This window comes from Podarcis bocagei, assembly GCF_964188305.1.
Source record: "Podarcis bocagei genome assembly, chromosome: 16".
Taxonomy (NCBI): domain Eukaryota; kingdom Metazoa; phylum Chordata; class Lepidosauria; order Squamata; family Lacertidae; genus Podarcis; species Podarcis bocagei.
This window is the reverse complement of record NC_138142.1, coordinates 25,411,619-25,435,503: the sequence shown is the minus strand read 5'-3', so window position 1 is coordinate 25,435,503 and position 23,885 is coordinate 25,411,619. Positions and strand designations below refer to the sequence as shown.

Below are 23,885 nucleotides of genomic sequence, written 5' to 3'. Positions count from 1 at the left end.
GGGCCCCTTTCGCCGGCGCCGTCAGCGGATCGGTGCCTGGAGCTCGCGGAAGGAAACCTCCGGGCGAGAGCCCTGCAGAGGCGGCGATCCTCCAGGCATCGATCCCGCAGGGGGCTGGGGTGGAAGAAAGCAGGCGATCGGGGCGGCGCCTTGCTCCTTGGTCTGGGCATCCAGGAGCTAAGCAGCGCAGGTACGGCGGCGAGATCAAGGCTTCTCCTCCTCCGATGCGCGCACGATCGCTTCCATCCGAGGCGGAGGCGCAGGCGGGCGGGGGGCGAAAGTCTTTGCTCCCCCCTGCCTGCCTTCCCGGGAGAGCTTTTGAAGGCAGGCGGGGGGGGCAAAGACTTTCGCCCCCCGCCCGCCTTCAGAAGAGGTCCAGGACCTCTTCTGAAGGCGGGCGGGGGGCAAAAGTCTTTGTCCCCCCTGCCTGCCTTCCCAGGGGCTTTTACATCGCCCCGGACAGCGGAGAAGTCCTCCGCTGTCCCGGGCGATTTTAAAATGCTGGGGGTGGGAAGAAAAGCCCTTCCCCCCCCAGCCTTCAGAAGAGGTCGGGGGACAGACTGTCCCCGGACCTGGTCTGAAGGCGGTTTCCATAGGAACGCATTAATTGATTTTCAATGCATTCCTATGGGAAACCGTGCATCGCAAGACGAAAAACTCTCAAGAAGAAAAAACTTGCGGAACGAATTAATTTCGTCTTGCGAGGCACCACTGTAATTCGCTCTTTTTTATCCTGCGTGAGAGCTAGCAAACGCCATCTTGGCCGCTCTTTTATCTTTTGTCAAGTCCGATTAAAACTGTGCAGCTGAATAATTAATTGTGAACAGATATCCACCTGTACGCCATTTAAAAATTAGATCTCTCTAATGAGGTTCAGCACATAAAAGCAAATGTAGATATAAAAAAAGTATGTACCGATCACCTCCGTAAATCAAGACACCATGATGAGAATCTCTTTGAAGTCCAAACTTAAACACCACCAACTGTGCAGTTCCGCAGATTGTTTCCTTTTTCTCCTTCAGTCCAGAATATGCCTGGTTTTGGTCAAATCTTATTAATTTTTAAGAAACAGGTGTCCTTGCATGTAGGAGTGGCTCTGGAGAGTGCCAGCCATGCTGTGCTCTTAGACCCAGCGCCCCTACCGCTTGCACCTTGATGCAAGCCGACAGATCACGGGCTATCTGTGTGTCTGTGAGACAGTCCTCCCCCACCCTGGGGAGTCTGCCAGGGCTAATTACTCCCATATTAGCCCTGGGTTACTGGCACGGCTGGAGTCCATTCGTGTGGGAGGCAGCCATTTCCCACAGCAGAAAGCCGGAAGTTGCAAACACACACCTCTGTCTAACTCACATTGATGTTTTGTCAGGCAGGGCCAAAACGCCTCCCTGTAGCTTGTAGTTAAATGTTTATATAACTACATTTTGATTTGACTTTTTAAAGCCTGGTGCCTGTTGTTACGATGACTCCCACAACTTAATTACCGTATTTTTTGCACCATAACACTCACTTTTTTCCTCCTAGAAAGTAAGGGGAAATGTCTGTGCGTGTTATGGAGGGAATGCCTATGGGTGGCATGCCTACGGATTTTCCTCCTCTAAAAACTACGTGTGTGTTATGGTCGGGTGCGTGTTATAGAGTGAAAAATACGGTATATACCAGATGCGGAAGGATGACCTTTGGCCTGTCATCCTTTAATGGGTTCCAAATAGTAATGGAACATCTCTGTCTGTGCATTGTCAGGGAATCCTGCATGTGGGCCATGGCAAAGGAGTCCTTCAAATATCAATGGCCAACTGTGGCATTCACAAAAGCTGTACCGACTGCATTGCAGCGCGAGATCCATACTGTGCCTGGAACGGACGCAGGTGCAAAGAAATCCAAATCTCCAATACTGACAGGTAAGTATTTGTAAGCTAGAGAGCACTCTGTGAAAGCACATAGAAGGGTTAAGGATAGCTCAGTCAGTACAGCATGAGACTCTTAATCTCAGGGTTGTGGGTCCGAGCCCCACCTAGGGCAAAAATTCCTGCCTTGCAAGGGGTTCGACTAGATGATCTTCGTGGTCCCTTCCAACTCAATGATTCTATGAAAGGATGAGTTCCTTAGTGGGGATGGGGAGTTGTGGAATTTGGTTTGAGTTGCAAATAAATGCAAACCTACCTTATGTGCACTTCAGTTCACAAGGTGATTTGAAATGCAGCTGTCTTCGGATTCTGCGGTGCTGCACACAAAAATTGTTGTAATAGTGAAAATAATGTACTGTAATTCATTAGATTAGGAGATTTGGGTGTGTGTGCATAGATTAAGCACAGTTGCCTATAAAAAATGCAAGTTAGGTGCAATGTACATGGAACTGTATGAATTTTCATGCAGACCTTAAAACTGGAAAACACTAAACAGATTATTCCATCCTTTCCTCACACTGAAACCCACACCATACATTTAAAGCACCACTTTAACAGACAAGGAGAATCCTGGGAAGAGATGTGCGTTAAGGGTGCTGGGAACTGTAGGTCAATGAAGTCAGGACCTGTAACAAACTACGGTTCACAGGACTCTTTGGGGGAAGCCTTGACTTAAAGTGGAATAAGACTACTTGAAAAGTATAATGTGAATGTGACCTTGCTATGGTCCAGCAAGGCGGTTCTTACTTTCCTGGGTCCTTCCTTTCCTTAGGGATAGCTTGAAGCAGGATATTGAGGGAGGAAGGCCAGAAATTGGGTGCAGCAGAAGCAGCAGAAGCAGCAGCAGCAGAAGCAGAGCTTCCCCAAGCTCAATTACTGTGGTGGTTGTGATGACCTTGGTTTTCTTCTCCTTCCCTGACAATCTGAAAATGGAAGGGCTGGGATGCAGGAGCCTCTCTAAAGCCAATAAAGCATCAGGTCAAGAGAAACTTCTGCTTCGTGACAGCCAGAGCCTTCTACAAGGCAGCCTTTGCCAGGAAGCTGCCAACAGCTCTAAGATCTGCTGTGTCAAAGGTGGTGGTGGATCTTTTCAGAACATCCTGGCTAACAACTGCTTGGACTTCGACCTGGCATATGGGGAAGACTCCAGAGGCATTGTGGCAGCAGAGGGAATCTAACCTGGTCCAGCTTCATCCCCCTGCAGGAGCAACCTTTTGAGATCACAACAGCTCACCACAGGCAACCAAACAAAGATCTTGCCACTATTGTGATGCTGTTCTCAAGCACCACAAAAGTAAACATGCTCTTGATTTCAAGTTTTCCTTGTCCCCTTTTCTCTACAACGCCATGGGAAAGCCAGGTTGTGCAGCTTGCTGAATCCCTCTCACTTGTTCAGGTCCCCGTCCTCACCTCCATAGATAGACTCACAACCCAAATCCATAGATCTCTCTGTTAAATGTTTGCCTAAATCCTAAAAACAAATGGAATACCAACGCCAATCCCTGATCTTCAGAGCTTTCCAGGTTGGAGATGCTCAGGAATGAAGCTGAAGGATGCTTGTGGGTAAATCAGGGCTGGGAGGCAGATTTTAAGCTACCAACAATTCAAGGGCAGATACAGGAGGGCAAATTAGCAACACTATGTGCAGCCCGCAAAACCAGCCCCATTGTTAGGCAGCTCTACCATAACGGAAAGTGAGGTCGGAGTCTAAGGGTGCAAGTGGGGGCAGCAGAGCAGGACATTGGCAGGCCCAACCCAAAGGGAATGATTTCTTCTGTGTAAGATTACCTGGAGTTATTATCATGCCTGAGTTGGTTCCCAGTTTGTCTTCATAACTGAGCCATTCCTATGGCTGATCTGGTTCATGTGGTCTTGGGCCCTTCTGTTATGTGCTTCAGATATTTGTGGGGGTGGCAGGGAGGTGAAGAGAGGAGTGCAGGTTCATACTTTGCCTGCTTTAAATTAAAAAATAAAGCGGAGGTGAAGGTCAGCCAGCATGGCCACTTTGGACTTCAATTTGCATCACCCACCTTATGCCATAGCATCACTCTATTGTTGAATCAACTGCAGATTGTTCTCTCTCTCTCTAGTCGGGACGGGGGAGAAATTTGGTTCAGTTTGCATTTAAAGCCGAATCTATCAGATTTGCATTTTCCAGAACGAAAACACAAATCCACGCTTATCCAGATTTTCCAATACTTTCTGCATTAGGAGATGGAGAAATGCGCTTAAAATGCACAGTGAGGTCAATGACTGATCAACAAGCAAATCCCATGAATGCTCAGAGGCTGACCCAAAGGACTCGCTGCTATGTCATAATTGCTTTGGACAACAGATGGTTGCCACAGGATCTCCTAAATCCAAGGGTGTTGCCATTGTTTTACATTCCCAACTTGCTTTCAAAGCTCATTAGACTCTCAAAGACACCAGCAGAAATTTTGTCAAAGGGCTTTTACAAGAAGCTCACCTAATAACACCGGGCTCAATATATGCACCCAATTCCATACAGTTAAAATCCCTGCACAATCTTTTTCAGCGTTTATGAGACTTTATATCCAGTGATCTGATTCTTGGAGGAGTCTTGAACTGGATTGTGTGAGGAATTAAGTAAACTAAGTAGCTGCGCCTGATTTAAACAGCATATTCCATTTTCAGAATTTTAACCTTTTGGTTTCAGATTTGCCAGCCATTTTGTGCGTGCTGAATTGTTGGTGCTAGCATTGTTGTCCCATCATCACCCCAGTTCAGACATCTTATTATGATCCTCCAAAACATGGCTTGCAGTGCAGGCCTGATGATGCATACTCAGGAGTAAGTCCTACTGAGTTCAATCAGACTTCATTCCCAAGTAAGTGGGAGCCTTAGAAGATACTACAGAGGTGTGTGTGTGTGTGTGTGTGTGTGTGTGTGTGTGTGTGCACGCTCCTCCTCTCATGTTTCCTGATTCTTTCCTCCATTCCTAAGTTTCCGCTGGTGATAGTTTGCTGCTATGTCTGAATTGGGTAAAACCAGAGGTACTGGTCACCTCCAAGCCCTGATTGGGAATGATGGCTTTAAATGTCACCACCCTGGGCAATTGTAGCACCAATGGTTAAAGGAGACCTGGAAATGGAAGAAGGGAACCAGAATCCTTTCTAGGAGGAGGAGCTTCTGTCATGTTCCCTAACTTCCAGACTTCTGCTTAGAAGAATTGTCTTAACTGAGCCATCTTGGTGGAAGAAATGAAAGTCTAGTAGACCAACCCGCTGCCATTCAGGTGTTTGGAGCTCTAGTTTCCATCAGCCACAGCCTGGGGAACCTCTGGCATATTCAAAACCCACTCTCTTAACAAAGAGTTCCATCTGGATGTGGGTGACTGGCAACTTTTCACTAAAAAGGGGGGGAAAATATTGTTTTTTCTGACTTCTGATGCCATTGGTTGCCATTGTTTGATGTCACAGACCAGCTGAGCACCAAAGGGTTGGGTCTTGCTGAGAGAGGTCAGAACAAGGATTGGTGCAAGACGGGGCAGAGCAGATGCAGGGCAAAAAAACTGGAGCCTGAGAAAAGAGTAGGTGCTGGTGAAGGAGAAGACTTTGTGGCCTAACTGGGGAAAGAGCAATTGAGCCTGGGGAGGCCAGGGAAAGGGGACGTGGGGTCCTGGGGAAAGGAGGGCCTGGGGAAAGGATGAGCAGAGAAGGCCTGGAAAGCTTCTGATCGACCTCTATGGCTTTGGAATTCCGCCCCAGGAATTTTGGACAAAAAAGAGCATGAGCCTTCAGTTGGTACCATCACTTATCTTCTTGTAAAGAAACTGGTAAAATGTGGTCTTGACTATGCTACTACTCAGTGGATTTGTAACTGGATGACTGACCGAACCCAAAGAGTGCTCATCAATGGTTCCTCTTCATCCTGGAGAAGAGTGACTAGTGGGGTGCCACAGGGTTCTGTCTTGGGCCCGGTCTTATTCAACATCTTTATCAACGACTTGGATGATGGACTCAAGGGCATCCTGATCAAATTTGCAGATGACACCAAACTGGGAGGGGTGGCTAACACCCCAGAGGACAGGATCACACTTCAAAACGACCTTGACAGATTAGAGAACTGGGCAAAAACAAACAAGATGAATTTTAACAGGGAGAAATGTAAAGTATTGCACTTGGGCAAAAAAAATGAGAGGCATAAATACAAGATGGGGGACACCTGGCTTGAGAGCAGTACATGTGAAAAGGATCTAGGAGTCTTGGTTGACCACAAACTTGACATGAGCCATCAGTGTGACGCAGCAGCTAAAAAAGCCAATGCAATTCTGGGCTGCATCAATAGGAGTATAGCATCTAGATCAAGGGAAGTAATAGTGCCACTGTATTCTGCTCTGGTCAGACCTCACCTGGAGTACTGTGTCCAGTTCTGGGCACCACAGTTCAAGAAGGACACTGACAAACTGGAACGTGTCCAGAGGAGAGCAACCAAAATGGTCAAAGGCCTGGAAACGATGCCTTATGAGGAACGGCTAAGGGAGCTGGGCATGTTTAGCCTGGAGAAGAGGAGGTTAAGGGGTGATATGATAGCCATGTTCAAATATATAAAAGGATGTCACATAGAGGAGGGAGAAAGGTTGTTTTCTGCTGCTCCAGAGAAGCGGACACGGAGCAATGGATCCAAACTACAAGAAAGAAGATTCCACCTAAACATTAGGAAGAACTTCCTCACAGTAAGAGCTGTTCGACAGTGGAATTTGCTGCCAAGGAGTGTGGTGGAGTCTCCTACTTTGGAGGTCTTTAAGCAGAGGCTTGACAACCATATGTCAGGAGTGCTCTGATGGTGTTTCCTGCTTGGCAGGGGGTTGGACTCGATGGCCCTTGTGGTCTCTTCCAACTCTAGGATTCTATGATTCTATGATTCTATTCTATGATTCTATGATTCTTCGGTGGATCTTCCCACAATTGGTGATAACTCCATGCAAGTATTTTCCACTTCACCCGCACTGAAGCTCTCACCCACAGTGTGAGAACTTTAGCTCCCCAACTCAGCCCAGTATACCTGAAGGAGCATCTCCACCCCCATCGTTCTGCTTGGACACAAAGGTCCAGCTCCGAGGGCCTTCTGGCAGTTCCCTCACTGCGAGAAGCGAAGTTACAGGGAACCAGGCATAGGGCCTTCTCGGTAGTGGTGCCCGCCCTGTGGGATGCCCTCCCATCAGATGTCAAGGAAATAAACAACTATCTGACTTTTAGAAGACATCTGAAGGCAGCCCTGTTTAAGGAAGTTTTTGTTGTTTGATGTTTTATGGTGTTTTTAATATTTTGTTGGAAGCTGCACAGAGTGGCTGGGGAAGTCCAGCCAGACGGGTGGGGTATGTATGTATGTATGTATGTATGTATGTATAAATAAATAAATAAATAAATATTATTACTACTACTACTGCTACTCTTTTCTTTCCTGCATCTTCAGAAGAGCCTTAGGCAGATGCATCCTAAAGTTGCCACTTTGGCAGCTGAGAGCCATATATTTATGAACATCTGATCAGCCATCCCATTTCAAGCAGTTGTATTTGATTGCCAAATATTTTATATTTTGTAATAACTTATCTCACACTTAAAGGTAAAGGACCCCTGACCATTAGGTCCAGTCGTGACCGACTCTGGGTGCTCATCTCGCTTTATTGGCTGAGGGAGCCGGCGTACAGCTTCCGGGTCATGTGGCCAGCATGAATAAGCCGCTTCTGGCGAACCAGAGCAGCGCACAGAAATGCCGTTTACCTTCCCACCGGAGCGGTACCTATTTACCTACTTGCACTTTGACGTGCTTTCAAACTGCTAGGTTGGCAGGAGCAGGGACCGAGCAACGGGAGCTCACCCCGTCGTGAGGATCTGAACCGCCGACCTTCTGATCGACAAGTCCTAGGCTCTGTGGTTTAACCCACAGCGCCACCCGCGTCCCTATCTCACACTTACCGGACTCATAAAATATCAATGTGGTGTACAAAACTAGATGCAACAAAGCACAGAATACCATACCAACAATATACGACAGGGTCCAACCTAAGAAAAGGTCTTCAAGATAGTCTTGAAATTTAACAGGATGCTAGCCAGACGCTTACATACCTGACTTATTGGGAAACCCAGGGGTCAACTAGCAGCATTCCTAAAAGTGATCCCTGTGATGAAGCTACAATATAATAATAATAATAATAATAATAATAATAATAATAATAATAATAATAAATATATTAAATATTTATTTATTTATATTTATATTTATATTTATTTATAAGTGCTCAGATCCTTAAAATGTCTGGTACTCAAGTTGTTCAGGGCATTGTATGTTAAAATAAAACTTGAACTTGACCCAGTAGTATATGGGCAGCCAATGCCGATATTTTTAGAAGACAAGATGTTGGCTGTTTGCCCCCATCAGCATTCTTGCTGCTGCATTGTGCAACAGCTGTAGCTTTCAGACCAAGTCCCAGGGGCAGCCCCACATACAGTACATTGCAGTAGTCCAGTCTCAGGGTTATCCACCCACAGCCTACTGTATTCCAGAAACATCCTTAGCTAGTGTACAGTGGAACCTTGGTTCTTGAACATCTCCGTTGACGAACGTTTCGGAACTTGAATGCCGAAAACCTGGAAGTTACTGCTTTGGTTTTCGAACGATTTTCAGAAGCCGAACGTGAAACGCGGCTTCCATTTTGAGTTTCCCTATTGCATTGAGGCTTCCGCTTTCAGTTTTCAGTTTCTGAACATTTCGGAATGGATTACGTTCGAAAACCGAGGTTCCACTGTACCAGACAAAGCTGGCGAAAAGGACATCTAGCCACAGAGGGCACTTAGGCCTCATATAACAAAGGTGTAGCCAAGGGTATAATATGTCGTTAACTTTCTTTCTTTCTTTCTTTCTTTCTTTCTTTCTTTCTTTCTTTCTTTCTTTCTTTCTTTCGCTCTCTCTCTCTCTCTCCTTCCTTCCTTCCTTCCTTCCTTCCTTCCCTTCCTTTCTTTTCTTTCTTCTGCATTTCTTGACAGCTACCATCTGCTGATAACCAACCATGAACTCCAAACACTTCTTCATTTGCCTCCTGACGTTTGCCAACGCTCTGGCCACAGAGCTGATGCCAAAGCAAACCACCTCGTTAAGTGAGTAACTCAAAGGAAGACAGAGTCAATATCTGTGCACTAGGGGAGAAGTTGAAAGGGTGCCTCAAAGGAGATGAGCAAGATTTGGGATGGGAAAGGTTAACAGTGGGCTGTGAGTGTATTCATTGGTAGGAATAAACTATTATACCTCATCTAGTCCTGTGCTAACATTCAGAATTGGTGGATCATGCACATCTGGGTGGGAGAGCAGGATCTCACCCATCTGCTCCTGATGTTTGTGGATTCTTAGCACTTGCACAGGACTAGAAACTTGAGACTGTTGAGTATTTGCACTGTATGCATATGCCGTCTGCACCCACCATTGTGCATGTGAGGATGTCCCTTTCAAAATGGCACCAGACTATGTGCTATGCTGGGCACACTGCCCATGTTGGGGACAGAATTGCTACATATTCACACACACCACCCAATGATCCACCAAGTAATACACCCTCACTGATCATGGTACAAAAGGGGCACACTGACTTTGCCTCTGAGGAGCAGGAAGTGAAAAAGCTGAGCACCATTGACCACTGGAAACCAGGACTGGCTACCAAACGCTCGCTGAAAATGTACCTAGCCTTACTTTTTTTATCCTCAGGGGATCCCAGACGAAAGATTTTCCCATTCATGCAAAAAGGGGTTCAGAATTGGGACACTTTCCTACTGAGCAAAAACAAGAAAACTCTCTATGTGGGTGCCAGAGACACTATCCTCGCCCTTGACATTCGCACGGATACCACCATCAGGGTGAAGCATGAGGTGAGTGGGAAATGGGGTTTCAGGATAAGGAGTGCTGGAGAAAGTGAGAGGAAAGGTCTGGAGTGGTGTTCTGATGAGGGTGCTCACCCACATTATTCAAGATGACAACCCTTTCAACCCTGCTCCCTGTTTTGTGGGAGATACTGAGGACCCTTTAAAAAATGTTTCTATGTGTGCATTGGAGTTCATCACGTTTCAGCCCTTCCTGCCCCCAGACCGCATTACTTCCTAGTTTTATCAAACCACGGTTTACCATTAGACACCCCAACCAGGAAACTATGGCTTGCACCAGGTTTGAAGGGTAAGCAGCAGCTTAATGTTGGTTAAAAGTCCTGATTCAATGTAGGTAAATAAATCATCATGTCTTTGGTTCGTTTTAATGGCTTTTTACTTAGGATTCTGGGTGCAGCCTTCCTGGGGGGCGGGGGGCGGTTTTGTTTAATTAACCCAACTTGCCACCTGTGTGGCATGTCTGTTGCAGGATTACATCAAGGTCACAAGAGATTGTGTAGAAATCCATTTAGTAGCTGCAAGGTCTTCCACCATGGGCATCCTCTAGTGCTGAGAAAATAAGCCCTGATTGGGGGGGCCACTAGGGGCACATTGGAAGATGGCCGACAATACCATCTCTCCGGCCCACACGAGGTAATTAAGAGGCTGTTATGGGAGTATGCAGCCTCCCTTGTTGCCCCAAGGGAATGGGGAACACTGCCCTTGCCTGCTGTGCCCATAAATCACCCCTGGATTCAAAAGAAGGGGGTGCGGGCACTAGGCAGAATGCCCTTGTGTGGACTCCGGTTCTCCTGGACGCTGTCTCTGATTGCGCCACTAGCTGCAGCAACATGAAATAAACAATTAGGAAGAAGCAAATGCACATATTTCAAGTGAAGAATGGGGAGTAAAGACTGCTAATAGAAGGGACCTCTGTGAAAGAAGAGCGTCGGGTTGGATCAACAGGAATATATCATGAGAAGATTCATCAAAGGCTGGTATGTCGGCAGCGGGACTGGATGGGGGGGACTTTTTTTCTTTCTTCTATGTGATTACCCAATAATCCCCCCCTCACAAGACAGAACCGTCGCTTAAAGGACCTAAGATGGATGATTTAAGACTGTGTGGAAATGAATTCTAACCAAAAGCATGTTTTATGGAGATCGAGAAAAGTACAAGAGCTTTTGGGATGACGCAGCAAAAAATAGCGTCACCATGTTGGCAAGTTCTGTCGAAAGATTTATGACCGGGAGGAGGAATGGATTTGTTTTCATACTGCTGGCGAACCTCCTCAGAGGACTAAGAAAGGCGACAGATTTGTGAAGATTAATGATGGTAAGAGTGTTTTTATCTATGGAAGCGAAACCATCTGGATATGACTCTTGGACGAATGGAAAAATTCACACAGGATTACAATTTGTTTTGACCCGCTTATGGGGACTATCAGAGGTCACAAAGAGAAAGGAAAAATATATGAAAATAACAAGATGAGAGGTGGAAAACAACAAGAAAGGACATTATTGTGAATATTATTTGGACAGATTTGTGGACATTAAAGCAGCAGCAAGAAGATGATTGGATCCCCTTCGGAACTTGAAATATGAGTACCCTCAACAAAAAATTAAAATTCGGCTTTGTAATTTGGAATTTATGTGATGTGATGTGATTTGATTTGATTGGTCGGTTAATAAAAATTATTTTAAAAGAAAGAAAGAAAGAAAGAAAGAAAGAAAGAAAGAAAGAAAGAAAGAAAGAAAGAAAGAAAGCCCTGATTGGCTGAAGGAAATCTACTCTCCCTTTTGTAGAAAAGCTGGCCTTTGGCCTGGGTCTAATGGCCCCTGATAAAGGTTTGTGCGATGCAACATCCACAGATGCCTCAATACAGTTTACTGGTGGGGTCTGTAACTCTAATGGTTGGAATTGGGTGTGGCCAGCTAACTTTTGGACTTTACCCAAATCCTGAAAGGTGTCTTTACACTGTTAGCCTTTCTTAACTGTCTTTTTATGGTAAAGGGTTTATTTTTGCTTTGTAACCTCTTTAATAGTTAATTTGTATTTATTTCCTTGCATGGCCCCATTAGCAGAAAGCAAGAGGGGAGAAGAGGGGGCAGCACAGCAGCGACAGGGAAGCAATTAAAGTTTGCAATTTAACGTGAACCCACCTAATCTGCACTTCCCCAAGCTGGAACACAGCTTTCCTTCAAAACTTGCACTTCTCAGAATTTTGCGGTGCCGTTCTCCATCCAAACTTCAAAAAAGTGTGTATCAAGGAAATGGTGCACAAAAATTTACGTTACTTAAAACATGCAAAAATGTAAATATTGGGTAAAAAAAAAACCTTCAGAAAGAAAAACACAAACTGATGCAGAAATGTGGAGAGTTGAACTTCAGGTTCAAAATGAGAAACTAGGAGAAACCAAAATGGATGAATAATTCCATCCCTATATCCTGCAAGAAGCAGATGGCTCAGCCACATGGCTCCAAACCATGATTTGGCATTTTGTCTCAAGCAAGTCAGTGCTTTATCAAGAACCAGAGTTTAGAGACTGTAAACAGAGGGAGTATTGCTTATTTATTTATTTGCTTATTTAATGCATTTCTAAATTACTGGATATTTGAAAATCTCTTGAGCAATTTATAAAAATATAACACAAAACCATTAAAACTATATTATAAAAACAGAAATTTAGTCTTGACTTTCATCTTCCTATTTGCAAAATAACTCTGCAGGTGAATACCAGTAAGGCTGAACATTTGCAATCTGACTATTTCCCCCTTCTTTTGTTTCTCCTCCTCTAAAATGCCCTTCTTCCCCTTTTCCTGTAACAGATACAGTGGAGTCCCACGGCTGATAAAAAGGATAACTGTGCCTTGAAGGTGGAAAACAAAGAGGTAATGCATTGGGGATAGAGGAAGTGCTGCCTCCCAGTTTAGGAAAGTGGTGTGCACCTGTGTGCATTTCCCTCTTTCCTTTTGCTGGTTTGAATGCCCACCTCCACTCCGAAGCTGCTACCTGACCTGTGGGTGGGAGGTGGGGTGGGATGGAGATAGAAACTCAGCTGCGTGAACACAGGCAACATAAGAACCACAGGTTCTTTCAAATTGCTGAGAAATAATACCAGTATATCCTGAACTATCTTATACACAGGGACGCGGGTGGCACTTTGGGTTAAACCACCGCTTGGGCTTGCCAATTGAAAGGTTGGTTCTAACAAAACACCATTAGGTGTTTTGGAAGTTCTAACAAAATACCATTATGACCAGACTGCAGAATTATCTAGTGGCACCACTGCTTATTTTGACTAAATAAATAATCTGTTATCCTTTAACCCCTTCAAGAACTATTATTATTATGTGCTTGCATGTAGGAAAGGGGCTGGGTTTTCATGCATTCTTGGTTGCTATTTAACAACCACTCAGTGGGAACCTTCTTTGGGATGCAAATGTAACTGGAAGTTCAATCCTGATTTTCTCACCTTCATCTCCACAGAGGGAATGTTTCAATTTCATCCGTGTCCTGGTGCAACTGAACGACACACACCTTTACACCTGCGGGACGTATGCTTTTAGTCCCACCTGCACTTACGTTGTGAGTTCTTAGGGGAGAGAGGAAGGGGGGTGGTCCCTTTATAAGGCCAGCAACTTGAAGCTGGGCTTTCAGTGTGGCTGGCCCTGTTCTACGGGACAACATTCCTGCTGAGAATCAACAGGTGCCCACAATCTGTGCTTCCCTTCGATTATAAACAGCTCCATGGGGATGCTTGGTTTCTGAAGGACACCTTCCCATCGATTTTGCTTCTTTTGACCTTTCTCCTTTTCCTTCCCTTGCCTTGCTAGGATCTAACAACATTCAGTCTGGTGAAAGATGCAGAAGGCAACCCCCTCCTCCTGCAAGGGAAGGGTGTCTCCCCCTATAGCCCTCACCATGGGAGCACCGCAATCCTCGTTGGTGAGCCACCTGGAAGGGGAGGGGTTCCACTTCCTTGGATGTCGAAAGTTTGCACCACCCTATTGCCCGCTTTTGCATTCCATAGAAAGCATAGGGACGCGGGTGGCACTGTGGTCTAAACCACTGAGCCTAGGGCTTGCTGATCGAATCTCCGCGATGGGGTGAGCTCCCATTGCTCGGTCCCAGCTCCTGCCAACCTATCAGTTTGAAAGCACATCAAAATGAAAGTAGATAAATAGGTACCACTCCGGTGGGAAGGTAAACGGCGTTTCCGTGCGCTGCTCTGGTTTCGCCAGAAGTGGCTTAGTCATGCTGGCCACATGACCTGTCTACAAATTACGGCTCCCTCGGCCTATAGAGCAAGATGAGTGCCGCAACCCCAGAGTCATTTGCGACTGGTCTTAACTGTCAGGGGTCCTTTACCTATTGCCCGCTTTTGCATTCCATAGAGGAATACAAAGGTCTGTTATAACATCCCCAGTTCTCATGCCATACCCGCCAATAACTCAACAGCAAAATCCGGGACACGATCTTCCCAGATGCCACCTTCTCTCTTTTTTTCTCCTCGTGAGAGAATGGCAGGCATTTTGATGCCATGATCTCACGTGATTTCACTCCGAGATTTCCCCCTTTAAAAGCGCTTTTCTTGGGTGAGGCGCCCAAAAGGGCAGGCCCCTTTAATTCCTTGTCAAAGGCTGTGCTCCTTTCTAGATGATTTGAACTGCAACTCCCATCAGCTGTGCTGGCTGGGGTTGATGAGAATTATAGTCCAAATCATTCGGAGAACATCCGTCTAGGGAGGATGACAGCCTGTCCCCTGCCTGTATTTCCTCTTGTTGAAAGATGGACAACATGTCACCCTGCAGTGTGATTAAAATATACCCCAGGCACTGCAATGTGTGAAGCAGTTTGATGAACTGTGCATAGATTCACGCGGCCACCTTTCCCTGGGGGACAAGCCGCCCACTCTGAGATATAACTTGTAGAGGTCCTGGGGAGGGACATGAGCAAGCTTAGGAAAGCACACGGACTTACAAGATATTTAGCAAGGTATGTACAAGGCAAAAATAGGGGCAGTCAGGGCCGGCCCACCCACGAGGCAAGATGAGGCAACCGCCTCAAGCAGCAGCATCCACAGGAACAGCAAGGAATGTATTGCCAGCTGCTGCAGCAATGTGCTCCTTGGAGGCCAGATCTGCCACCTCTGTGGCAGCTCCCCTCCCATGTTACCTCTACAGCAGCCTCTTGGTGAATAGGTGGTGCTGCTGATGGGGGCTGCCCGCTGGAGTTCCCTGGGCTATGCGCCCATGCCCACCTGGCACGATTCAGAGTGAGCCACTTCCCTTGCACTGAGACGGCCTTTGATTCCCGGCTCAACTATCAGGTAAGGTTGATTTGATTCTCCCTACCTTTGTTCCTGATGGACATCTTCACTCACCTTCTTCTTCCCTGGTGGTGAGCATGCACCATTTTGCAGTTTGCCTCAGGTGCAAAAACATATTGAACTGGCCCTGTGGGCAGTGAATTACAAGCGCTCTAGAAAACGGGCTGAAGGGGAAGGAGGAGTCACCTTCTTTCCTGCCTTTACCCTGCAGATGGCGAACTTTACACTGCCACCCAGGAAAACATTACAGGGAATGAGCCTGTCATCACTCGAACCCTGGGCAGTAGTTCAGTTTTGAAGAATGAGCACTGGATGACTGGTAAGAGCAGATGCTGAGGGAGCGGGGAAGGGCCTTAGAAACTAAATCAGATCTCACATCTGGCGGTTTTCTTCCCCTCCCCTCCCCAGGTGATGCAACATTCGTGGGCTCCTTCAACACCCAAGCCCCCCCAAATGATGACAAAGTCTATTTTTTCTTTTGGGAAACAGCTAAGGAGTATAACTTCTTTGAGAAAGTGATTGTCTCCAGGGTTGCTCGCATCTGCAAGGTGAGCTGCCTCCAAAATCAAGGAAGCTTTTGAGCAGGAACTTCTTTTCAGTGCTGTGAGCATGTGCAGAGGTTGGGTGGTTTTCTGTCCTGGATGCTTTAGCTGAGATTCCCGCATCGCAGGGGGCTGGACTAGATTACCCTTGGGGTCCCTTCCAACTCTACAATTTTCTGATTCTGTGACACTGAGTTGACGCCGAACATGACCAGTCTTCATCGTAGCTCAGCTTCCCTTTTATAAAATCCTCCAAGGCAGCTTACAAGCTTGCTAAACTCAAGATGGAAACGTACAACACTGCATGATGAAACAGTAAGCAACAAAGCAAACCGTAAAATTAATAGGATGAATAAAGAAAAGCAGCAATTTGATTATCTCAAAAGAGCTGTCAGAGAATGCCTGGGGCTGCTCCTTAAAAGGACTATGCCTACCAATCTGATTTGTCAATGATGTTTGCTTTCCCATCCTCTACAGAATGATGTCGGAGGAAAAACGTTGCTGCAGAAGAAATGGACCACCTTTCTGAAAGTGCATCTTTCCTGTGCCCAGAAAGGGCAGTTTCCTTATACTGTCATTCAACACGTGTTTGCTGTTCCACACCCAGGAGGCGGTGCATTTTTCTATGGGGTCTTCGTTCCTCAATGGTAAGGCTGTGAGAATCCTTAGTAGCCGGAGTGGGGGAAGAATATTAGCCACTCAGCACAACGGGGGATAGGATTTGGTTCAGTTCTCTTTTTTTAATGGGTCCCTACCTAGTTTTGCATATTCCCAAACAATAAATGAACTGAAATGCAACCACCCTAGGAAATTTGCACTGTTGTGATGCTGCTCACATGCAAAAATGCATATATCGGGGTAGTGTGTGCAAAAATGCATATGATGAGAAAAGCAACATACACAATGAAAAATATGAAGCAAAACTTCTTGCAAACATGTGTCTCTTAGGGGAAATAAGCACTCAACGCTGACCATGTTTCTGTGGACTTAGAGAAAAGATTCACAAACTGATGTAGAAATGTGACAAGCTGAACTTAAAATTGGAAAAGTGAGAAATCGAAATACGCAAATTTCTCCATCCCTACTTTGGAATTTGTTTTGGGTCCCACAATGTGCTAAATACTGGTGAAGTAAATTGACTCCAAGCATATGCAGAGTGCCTTTTCCTTCTAGTGGTGCGGCTGGTTTGTACATCTCTTTGTAGGCAGGTGGGAGGTCTCTGGAGCTCGGCAGTCTGCGCCTTCGACCTTAATGCTATCAACAAAGTCTTTGATAATGGGAGATACAAAGAGTTACACCAGAACTGCTCCCGATGGCTGTCCTATGAAGGGGAGGCCATGGATCCTCGCCCTGGTTCGGTAAGTACCGCTTTTAGCCCTCTGCTTGGAAGTGTGCAATGCCCAGCTGAATACTGCTTCTGGTGAGGATACTGAGCAGGCCCCCCAACTCTAGGGGGCCAAGTTGTCTTCAGCCCCTTGAATATTTGTTGGAATGGGGTTGGTATGTGGGTGTGACATCACGAGTGTCGTGTGTCACAGCATCAGTGGCTGGCTCCTTCAGAGCCCTCAGCCTCCTCTAGATGGTGCAACATCGCATCACGCATGTCCAATGCATGCCAGGGGCGCCTCTGATACTGAGAAATGCTTCTTCCTTCTAATTTAACCCCAGATTTTGAAGTTGTCGTCTTTCTGAAGTGGAATCAAATTCAAATTATTTCTGAATGTTTTTGCAAGTTCCTGTGTAATTGCGTTGGCTGTCAGTTCCTTCTGTTAATTTGTGTCCTTTTGCACTGATGGAAATAAGCTGTTGAGAGGGGATTGCACATGCCTGCCGGAATCAGGGAATGCGGATTCTCAGGGATGCTGTGTATAGTTTGCCATCAAGTCTTAAAGCAAACCTATGTCCTTAGGCTGTCCTGCCAGAAGATTAGCATCTCCAGTGTTTCCTGTAGTTCTGTTCTGCCAGCTGCTCGACAAGTGAGAAGATACCCTTAACCCAGACCGTGTAGGGCAGGGATTGTCAACCTGTCCCCAATGCCCATTAGGATTCTAGGTCGGCAGTAGGGGGTTCTATGGCACAAGCTGAATCCTCCTTCCATCGAGCACTGGTGGGCGGTAAGGAAATTTTACCATCAAGAAAGATGCATTAGCGGGCGGTAGGTATAAAAAGATTGACTATCCCTGGTGTAGGGGATCCCACTTAGGCTGTAGAAAATTATTAGAAAGGTCTAAGGGGTTCTGGAACCCTTTGTAGATCTCCCTTGAAATTAGTGTGTCCTTAGCTCCTGAAATGAACCATTGCCCCACAAACAGTTCAGTTTCTCCTCCAGGGAGGCTGTGTGTCTTTACAAAACGTGGAGCCAAAATTAAAATGGCGCTTCTCAGATGGATGAGACAGCTACAAAACACACCCTACTTAACTAGCTGCTCACGCTCAACATCACACTCACCCTGTGCTGTGCAAGACTCTGAATATTTACCAGAGCGGGCTTAAGTCACGGATAAAAACTGGAAGAGAACAGTATGGAGGACTCCTAATTAAGTGTGTTAGTCACATCTTCATGCCTTGGGTGAATAGGGGAACAGAGGTACTCCTTGAAGGCTTCCCATAGGAGCATGTTGGCCTCTGTGAGAGCAGGATGCTAGACTAGATAGGTCTCAGCCTAATCCAATGGGCCTCTTTTTCTGTTCCCCCTTCAGTGTTCTGTCAGCCCATCATCAGACAAAACCCTCGTTTTCATGAAAGATCATTATATGATGGATCAGACGATTCGGCCACTCTATAACCAGCCTGTGCTTGTGAAGCTCAATGTGAAATACACCCGGATTACAGTACACCAAACTGAGAACATCTTGGGGATTCCCTATACCATACTGTTTCTTGGGACAGGTATGGATGTGTTTTTTCCCCTGCCCTGGAGGTCGAGATTAAGACATTTGCTCTGTAACCTCCTTATTCCTTTGACCCAGCAAGGGCTTACAACACAGGTTGCAACATTTAACCCAGGCTTCCTCAACCTCGGCCCTCCAGATGTTTTTGGCCTACAACTCCCGTGATCCCTAGCTAGCAGGACCAGTGGTCAGGGATGATGGTAATTGTAGTCTCAAAACATCTGGAGGGCCGAGTCTGAGGAAGCCTGGTTTAGCCAGATAATGAGCAAGCAAGACTGACTCAATCGTGAATCTTTTGATTTTGAAAAGTGCAAGTCTCAGAAGCGGCCTGTGTGTCAAATTCATTACACCAAAAGTAGCCAGATAATGGTTAGATAATGCTAACGGTTCTCCCAGGAGAGGCCAAGAAAGCTGCTTGCTGGGATTGTAGAGCTCTTTCCTCACCTCTCTTAGTTCTCTCTGCTTAGCAGCTGATTTACCCTTGGAGTTAGGATGGGGAGCTCTAGGAAAAGTATTCACTTTTCCTCCTAGGACTTACCTGGAGCAGATCTACACTCATGGTTTTTAATGTTAACGAAGGGTTAATGAATGGTTCTGATAACTATATGGACACATGATGTCCTACAGTCGTACCTTGGTTGTTGAACACTTTGGTACTCGGATGTTTTGGTTCCCAAATGCCACAAACCGAACATCCGATGTAGCTTCCATGGCTTCTGATTTAGTGCAGGAAGCTCCTGCAGCCAATCGGAAGCCACGCCTTGGTTTTCGAACCGTTTCGGGAGTCAAATGGACTCCCAGAACGGGTTAAGTTCAACAACCAAGGTACGACTGCACTTTTAAAGTTCATAATGTGTTATTAAAATGTGATACCAGAGGGCACTGCAGAGCAACCGGGACTAGGGAGACTGTGGTTTGACGAAAGAAACAAATGATATGTCTAAAACAGTCGTACCCTGGAAGTTGAACGGAATCCATTCCGGAAGTCCGTTCGACTTCCAAAACATTAGAAAACCAAATCGTGACTTCTCATTGGCTGCAGGAAGTCCCTGCAGTCAATTCTAACCCATGGAACCCACGTCAGACGTTCAGGTTCCGAAAAAAAGTATGCAAACCGGAACAATCATTTCCAGGTTTGCGGCGTTCAGGAGCCAAAACATCCAAGTTCCAGGGCGTTCAGGATCCAAGGTACGACTGTACCATTTTAATAATGTTAAACAGGTCAGTGTAGATCCAGCCTTGGTCAGCCAGTCAATTAAAGGGTTGTGGCTCTGAAAGTGGAAGTGCACATTTAAACTATGGCACTTGCACCTGCAGGAGACACGGGAGGCCGCCAGCTTGGATGGCTTTACAAAAGGATTAGACAAATTTGTGGAGGATGATGCTGTCAATCTAGCCACAATGGCCCTGCTCTGCCTCCGCAGTCGGAAGCAGCAATGCTTCTGAATTTCCATTGCTGGAAACCACAAGGGGAAGAGGGCTTTTGTGCTCAGATCCTGCCTGTCAATTTCCCACAGGCATCTGGTTGGTCACTGTGAGAACAGGATGCTGGAGTAGATGGGCCATTAGCCCAATCAAGTAGGCTCTTCTTGGGTTCTTAAGTGAGGATGGACTGCACAAGAGGGAGAAACGTCAGCTCCCACCCACTTGATAGTGACAGGCCCGGGTTTCAACAAACTGTTCTGATACTACTCTTGGTTTTCCACAGACCAGGGAGCCATTCACAAAGTGGTGGTCGTCGGCAGTGATGCTCACATCATTGAGGAGATCCAGCTGTTTGAGAAGCCAGAGGCAGTCCAAAACCTGCTGCTCTCGCCTGAAAAGGTGGGCAGGCTCTGTTGGATAAGAACAGGAGCTGCAAGCTTGTAAAAGGGCCTTAGCTTAAGGTGACCAGACATCCCCGTTTTCCGGGGACGGTCCCCAGATTTACAAATCAGCCCCCATACAGAATCTGTTGAAGTTGAAGAGTGTCATTGAAAAAAATCATTGAAAAAATTCTTTGAATTCATTGAAAAAAATCTAGTAGCCTTACATTAGTTTACAGGCTGAGTCTCAAGAACGTTTCCTGTCTGAAACCCTGGAAAGCTGCTAAGCAACAAGGAGCTAGATGAACCCCGTAGTTTGATGTGGGATAAGGCAGTTTCTTACTTAAACGTGTTCTTTATTCAACACCGTACTTTATTTTAAGGAGAGGGGCCACAGCTCAGTAGTCAAGCAGATGCTTCATGTGTAGAAGGTCCCAAGTTCAATCCTCAACTGGAAAAAGAGTGAAACCCTGGAGAGCCACAATTAAATATAAAACCAGAAAATAAAGAAACTTTGCAGGCAATCAAATTATCACAAGCACAACTCTCAATCCGTGGCTATTATTTGGGGTGAATGAGGCACTGGCATTTTTATTTAACTATATTTTAGATAGTTTTTAAGGCCAGGGACATCGCTGCACCTTATGGCAATAAGTCCTACAAGTTAATTATACACAATGTAAGGAAGGTCTTCCTTTCTCCTGCCCTCCTAATACTGTAGTAACAAAATATTTCTGTTTGTGTATTCTTAGGGGATCCTTTATGTGGGGTATTCCAAAGGAATTGTACAAGTCCCATTGGCCAACTGTGGCATTCACAAAACCTGTCCTGACTGCATTTTAGCACGAGATCCTTACTGTGCCTGGGATGGAAGGAAATGCAGTGATAACTGGAATAACAAATACAAAAGGTGGGTATTTGCAGGCTAGAGACAAGTCTGTGAAAGCACATAGCAGATGAAAGGGTGAATATATTAGTAGGATTGGGGGGGGGGGGTTGGTTGGTTTGTTTCACATTTTAATGCAAACCTACCTTATGTGCACATCAGTTCACAATGTAAGTTGAAAGCCAGCTTTCAAAATGCACACTTCTCCAGATTTTGCAGTTTTTCAAACTGCGCAAAATGCTTATATCAGTGGAAATAATGCAATGCCTTAAAGTACTGCCCTGAGACCTCTGGGTATAGGGTGGGATATAAATTCAATAAATAATAATAGTAATAATAAGTAGGGTCATTTTTGCAAAAAGTGCACGTTTCAGACAATTGCGTAAAAACATTTTAATGTTAGGCAAAATGCACTTGGAGCCATTTTAATTTTCATATGGACCTTAAGATTGGAAAGAACCAAAGACAGAATACTCTATCCCTGCTTCTTACTATGTTCCAGCATGGCAGGAAAGAGTAACTTTAAGCAAGATGTTGAGGCCGGAAACTCAGGCCTTTCGTGCATGCGCAGCAGTGGGAAGAGCAGAGCCTCCTCAAGGCCAATCACCTTGATTGCCGTAGTGGCCGTGGTTTTCTTCTGCTACCCAGACACAGTGAAAGTGAAAAGCAAAGTACAGGGGTGCAGGAGCCCCCTCCAAGCCAAGAAAACATCCAAGCAAGAGAAAGTCCTGTTCAATGGCAGCCAGAGCATTCTGCAAGTGGACCTTGCCAGAAAACTGCTGACAGCTCCAACACCTACTATGTCTACGTGCTCTGTTCAGGCTATCAGGGCTGACAAAAACTGCTTGGACTTGGGCCTGCCAAACAAGGATGACTCCAGAGGAGCCGTGGCAGCGGAGGAGATCTAGCCTGGCCTACCTGATTCCGCACCAGCTGTTGCAGGGAACAACCTTTCGCGATCTCACCAGCTCACACAGGCAACCTAGCAAGAACAAAAGTATTGTCACAACTGTGATGCTATTACAAAATGCCACCAGAAAACAGGGTGTTACCTCTGGTTGCATTTCTTTCCCACCTAGTTCTGTCTGTACAATGCCATGTAAATGCAGGACCTAGCACCACACAACTGGCCAAATCCTTCCTACGCTTTCAGGTTCCCATCCCTATCTCCATAGACAGGATCCTGGGAAGTGTCTCCCCTTGCCCATCTCTGATCTACAGAGCTGTCCAGTTTGGAGTGAAGGCCAGTGTTGGGTGTGGTAGTTGGGTCAGGGCTGTTTATTTGGCCTTGCTCAATGTTTTCACACTGAGATGCAACAGCCTAGATGTAATTCATCCCAGAAGACTGCCAGAGAAAGGAAGCCTACAGAAGAATGGGCCTGATTCGAGGGAGGCAGATCTTAAGGTAGATTTCCCATGTAGAAGGAGCAGCCCAACCTATTTACACCAGGAAGATGTTGAGAGTGGCAGAATGGGATACTGACAGGCCTGACCAATGGGGTATGATCACTTCTGTGCAAGGTTCCTTAAACATGGACCCCATGCATTATTACAGTGGAGGTGGATCCCAGTTTTCCTTTTTGACAAAGCCTGTGCTGCATTATGGCTCGGGTGATCTTGGGTCCTTCTATTATGGGCTTGAGATATTTGGTAGGTGGGAGAGGTACTATGGCTCCATGCTATGCCTACTGAAAATTATTTAAAAAACAGAATTGGGTGGGTGGGAGGTGTTTGGAAGGTCTTTCTGTGTCTTTTAGTGTGTGCTTTAAAACAGGGCAAGCTGCTTTATACTGAGAATGGGCCACTGGATCTAGGTCAGTATTGTCAACACTGACTAGCAGTGGCTGTCTTAGGGTATCAGACAAGGGGCATTCCCAGTCCAACCTTGAGTTGTCAGGGCTTAAACCTGGGATTGTCTGGTCTACCACTGTTCTATGGTTCTTCGGCTTGTACCTATCTAAAGAGTTCTTCCTCACACTTTACAAGCACGCTAAAAGCAAGAACAAAAACACCAAGACCATCAACATTCTGTGCCATGAAAAGCCCTTGGGCAATTTCTACCATATGTAGCACCATTGTTTGATTCCAACATGGTGTAAATTGCTGCAGAGGCCATGTGGCCCTCCACTTTTAAAAAATTGGTTTAAGCAGTGCTTTTATTCTGGGGGTACTCAAGAGCACACCATACCAGCACCTTAAAAAAAAAAGTTTAAAGTGTGGCACTTACTATAACAACTTCATGGTGAGTACTGGCACCTCCCCCCCCCCCAAAAGGAAGGGTTTAAAGGAAGATTATTGGAACCCTGAACCCATTTTCAGGGATGGGTGGATTATAGAGTATTTTAACCCTATATATTTATGTGGTGTTTTGTGACAATTTTGTTGGCTAAATAAAGGCAGCGCCTTCACAGTGGGGGGCATATAAAGTCCCCAAAAATCCGGATGTCAGAAAACCTAAGCGCAAATTCAAAATAACTACTATAAACCCTGGAGAATCGCCGTGTCTTTCACCGGAAGTACCACTCTAGTATTTCGAAACTCCATGCTCCTCCCTTCCGCCTCCATGCGCTCTTTAATTCGTCGTGCGCCCCCTTCCCGCCGTCCCGCCGCTTCCATCTTTGTCACTGGCAGCGAGGCGAGCGCAAGCGGAGTA

General features: G+C 46.0%; 2 protein-coding genes and 1 long non-coding RNA gene across 7 annotated transcripts in view; 2 read left to right on the top strand and 1 right to left on the bottom strand.

The window, feature by feature from the left end:
- LOC308575719 (semaphorin-4A-like) overlaps window positions 1-3,894 on the top strand; it is a 28,110-nt gene extending 24,216 nt beyond the window's left edge. For both annotated transcript variants that reach the window (XM_081174563.1, XM_081174564.1), the window contains 2 exons: window positions 1,741-1,898; window positions 2,677-3,894. In XM_081174563.1, coding sequence (XP_081030689.1) covers window positions 1,741-1,898; window positions 2,677-3,082 — 564 coding nt within the window. In that variant the 3' untranslated portion in view covers window positions 3,083-3,894. The remainder of the gene's footprint in view (window positions 1-1,740; window positions 1,899-2,676) is intronic.
- A 690-nt stretch (window positions 3,895-4,584) lies between these two features.
- Window positions 4,585-22,273, top strand: LOC308575720 (semaphorin-4A-like). Of its 4 annotated transcripts, none has more exons than XM_081174567.1 (14): window positions 4,585-4,752; window positions 8,912-9,022; window positions 9,624-9,784; window positions 12,605-12,667; window positions 13,266-13,364; window positions 13,613-13,724; window positions 15,320-15,427; window positions 15,517-15,656; window positions 16,128-16,297; window positions 16,855-17,008; window positions 18,350-18,539; window positions 20,250-20,365; window positions 21,099-21,256; window positions 21,735-22,273. In XM_081174567.1, the coding sequence occupies exons 2-14, from the start codon at window positions 8,935-8,937 to the stop codon at window positions 22,138-22,140; spliced, it is 1,965 nt and encodes a 654-aa protein (XP_081030693.1). In that variant the 5' UTR covers window positions 4,585-4,752; window positions 8,912-8,934; the 3' UTR covers window positions 22,141-22,273. The 4 variants fall into 4 exon arrangements, with proteins under 4 accessions (XP_081030693.1, XP_081030694.1, XP_081030691.1 ...); XM_081174565.1 differs by lacking the exon at window positions 4,585-4,752 and adding an exon at window positions 4,869-5,454; XM_081174566.1 differs by lacking the exon at window positions 4,585-4,752 and adding an exon at window positions 6,810-6,852.
- Window positions 20,718-23,841, bottom strand: LOC308575737. Its single transcript, XR_014002932.1, has 3 exons — window positions 23,744-23,841; window positions 22,151-22,214; window positions 20,718-20,816 (listed from the first exon to the last, which is right to left on the bottom strand). It is a non-coding gene; the product is annotated as an uncharacterized lncRNA (long non-coding RNA).
- Window positions 23,842-23,885: the final 44 nt, after the last annotated feature.

What these genes read in the sequence shown, in the direction of transcription:
- LOC308575720 (XM_081174567.1), top strand. Translation starts at nt 8,935, where the DNA reads ATGAACTCCAAACACTTCTTCATTTGCCTCCTGACGTTTGCCAACGCT. An exon ending in GGGGTCTTCGTTCCTCAATG is followed by an intron (nt 16,298 to 16,854) that starts GTAAGGCTGTGA and finishes ATCTCTTTGTAG; the next exon opens with GCAGGTGGGAGGTCTCTGGA. An exon ending in CATACTGTTTCTTGGGACAG is followed by an intron (nt 18,540 to 20,249) that starts GTATGGATGTGT and finishes GGTTTTCCACAG; the next exon opens with ACCAGGGAGCCATTCACAAA.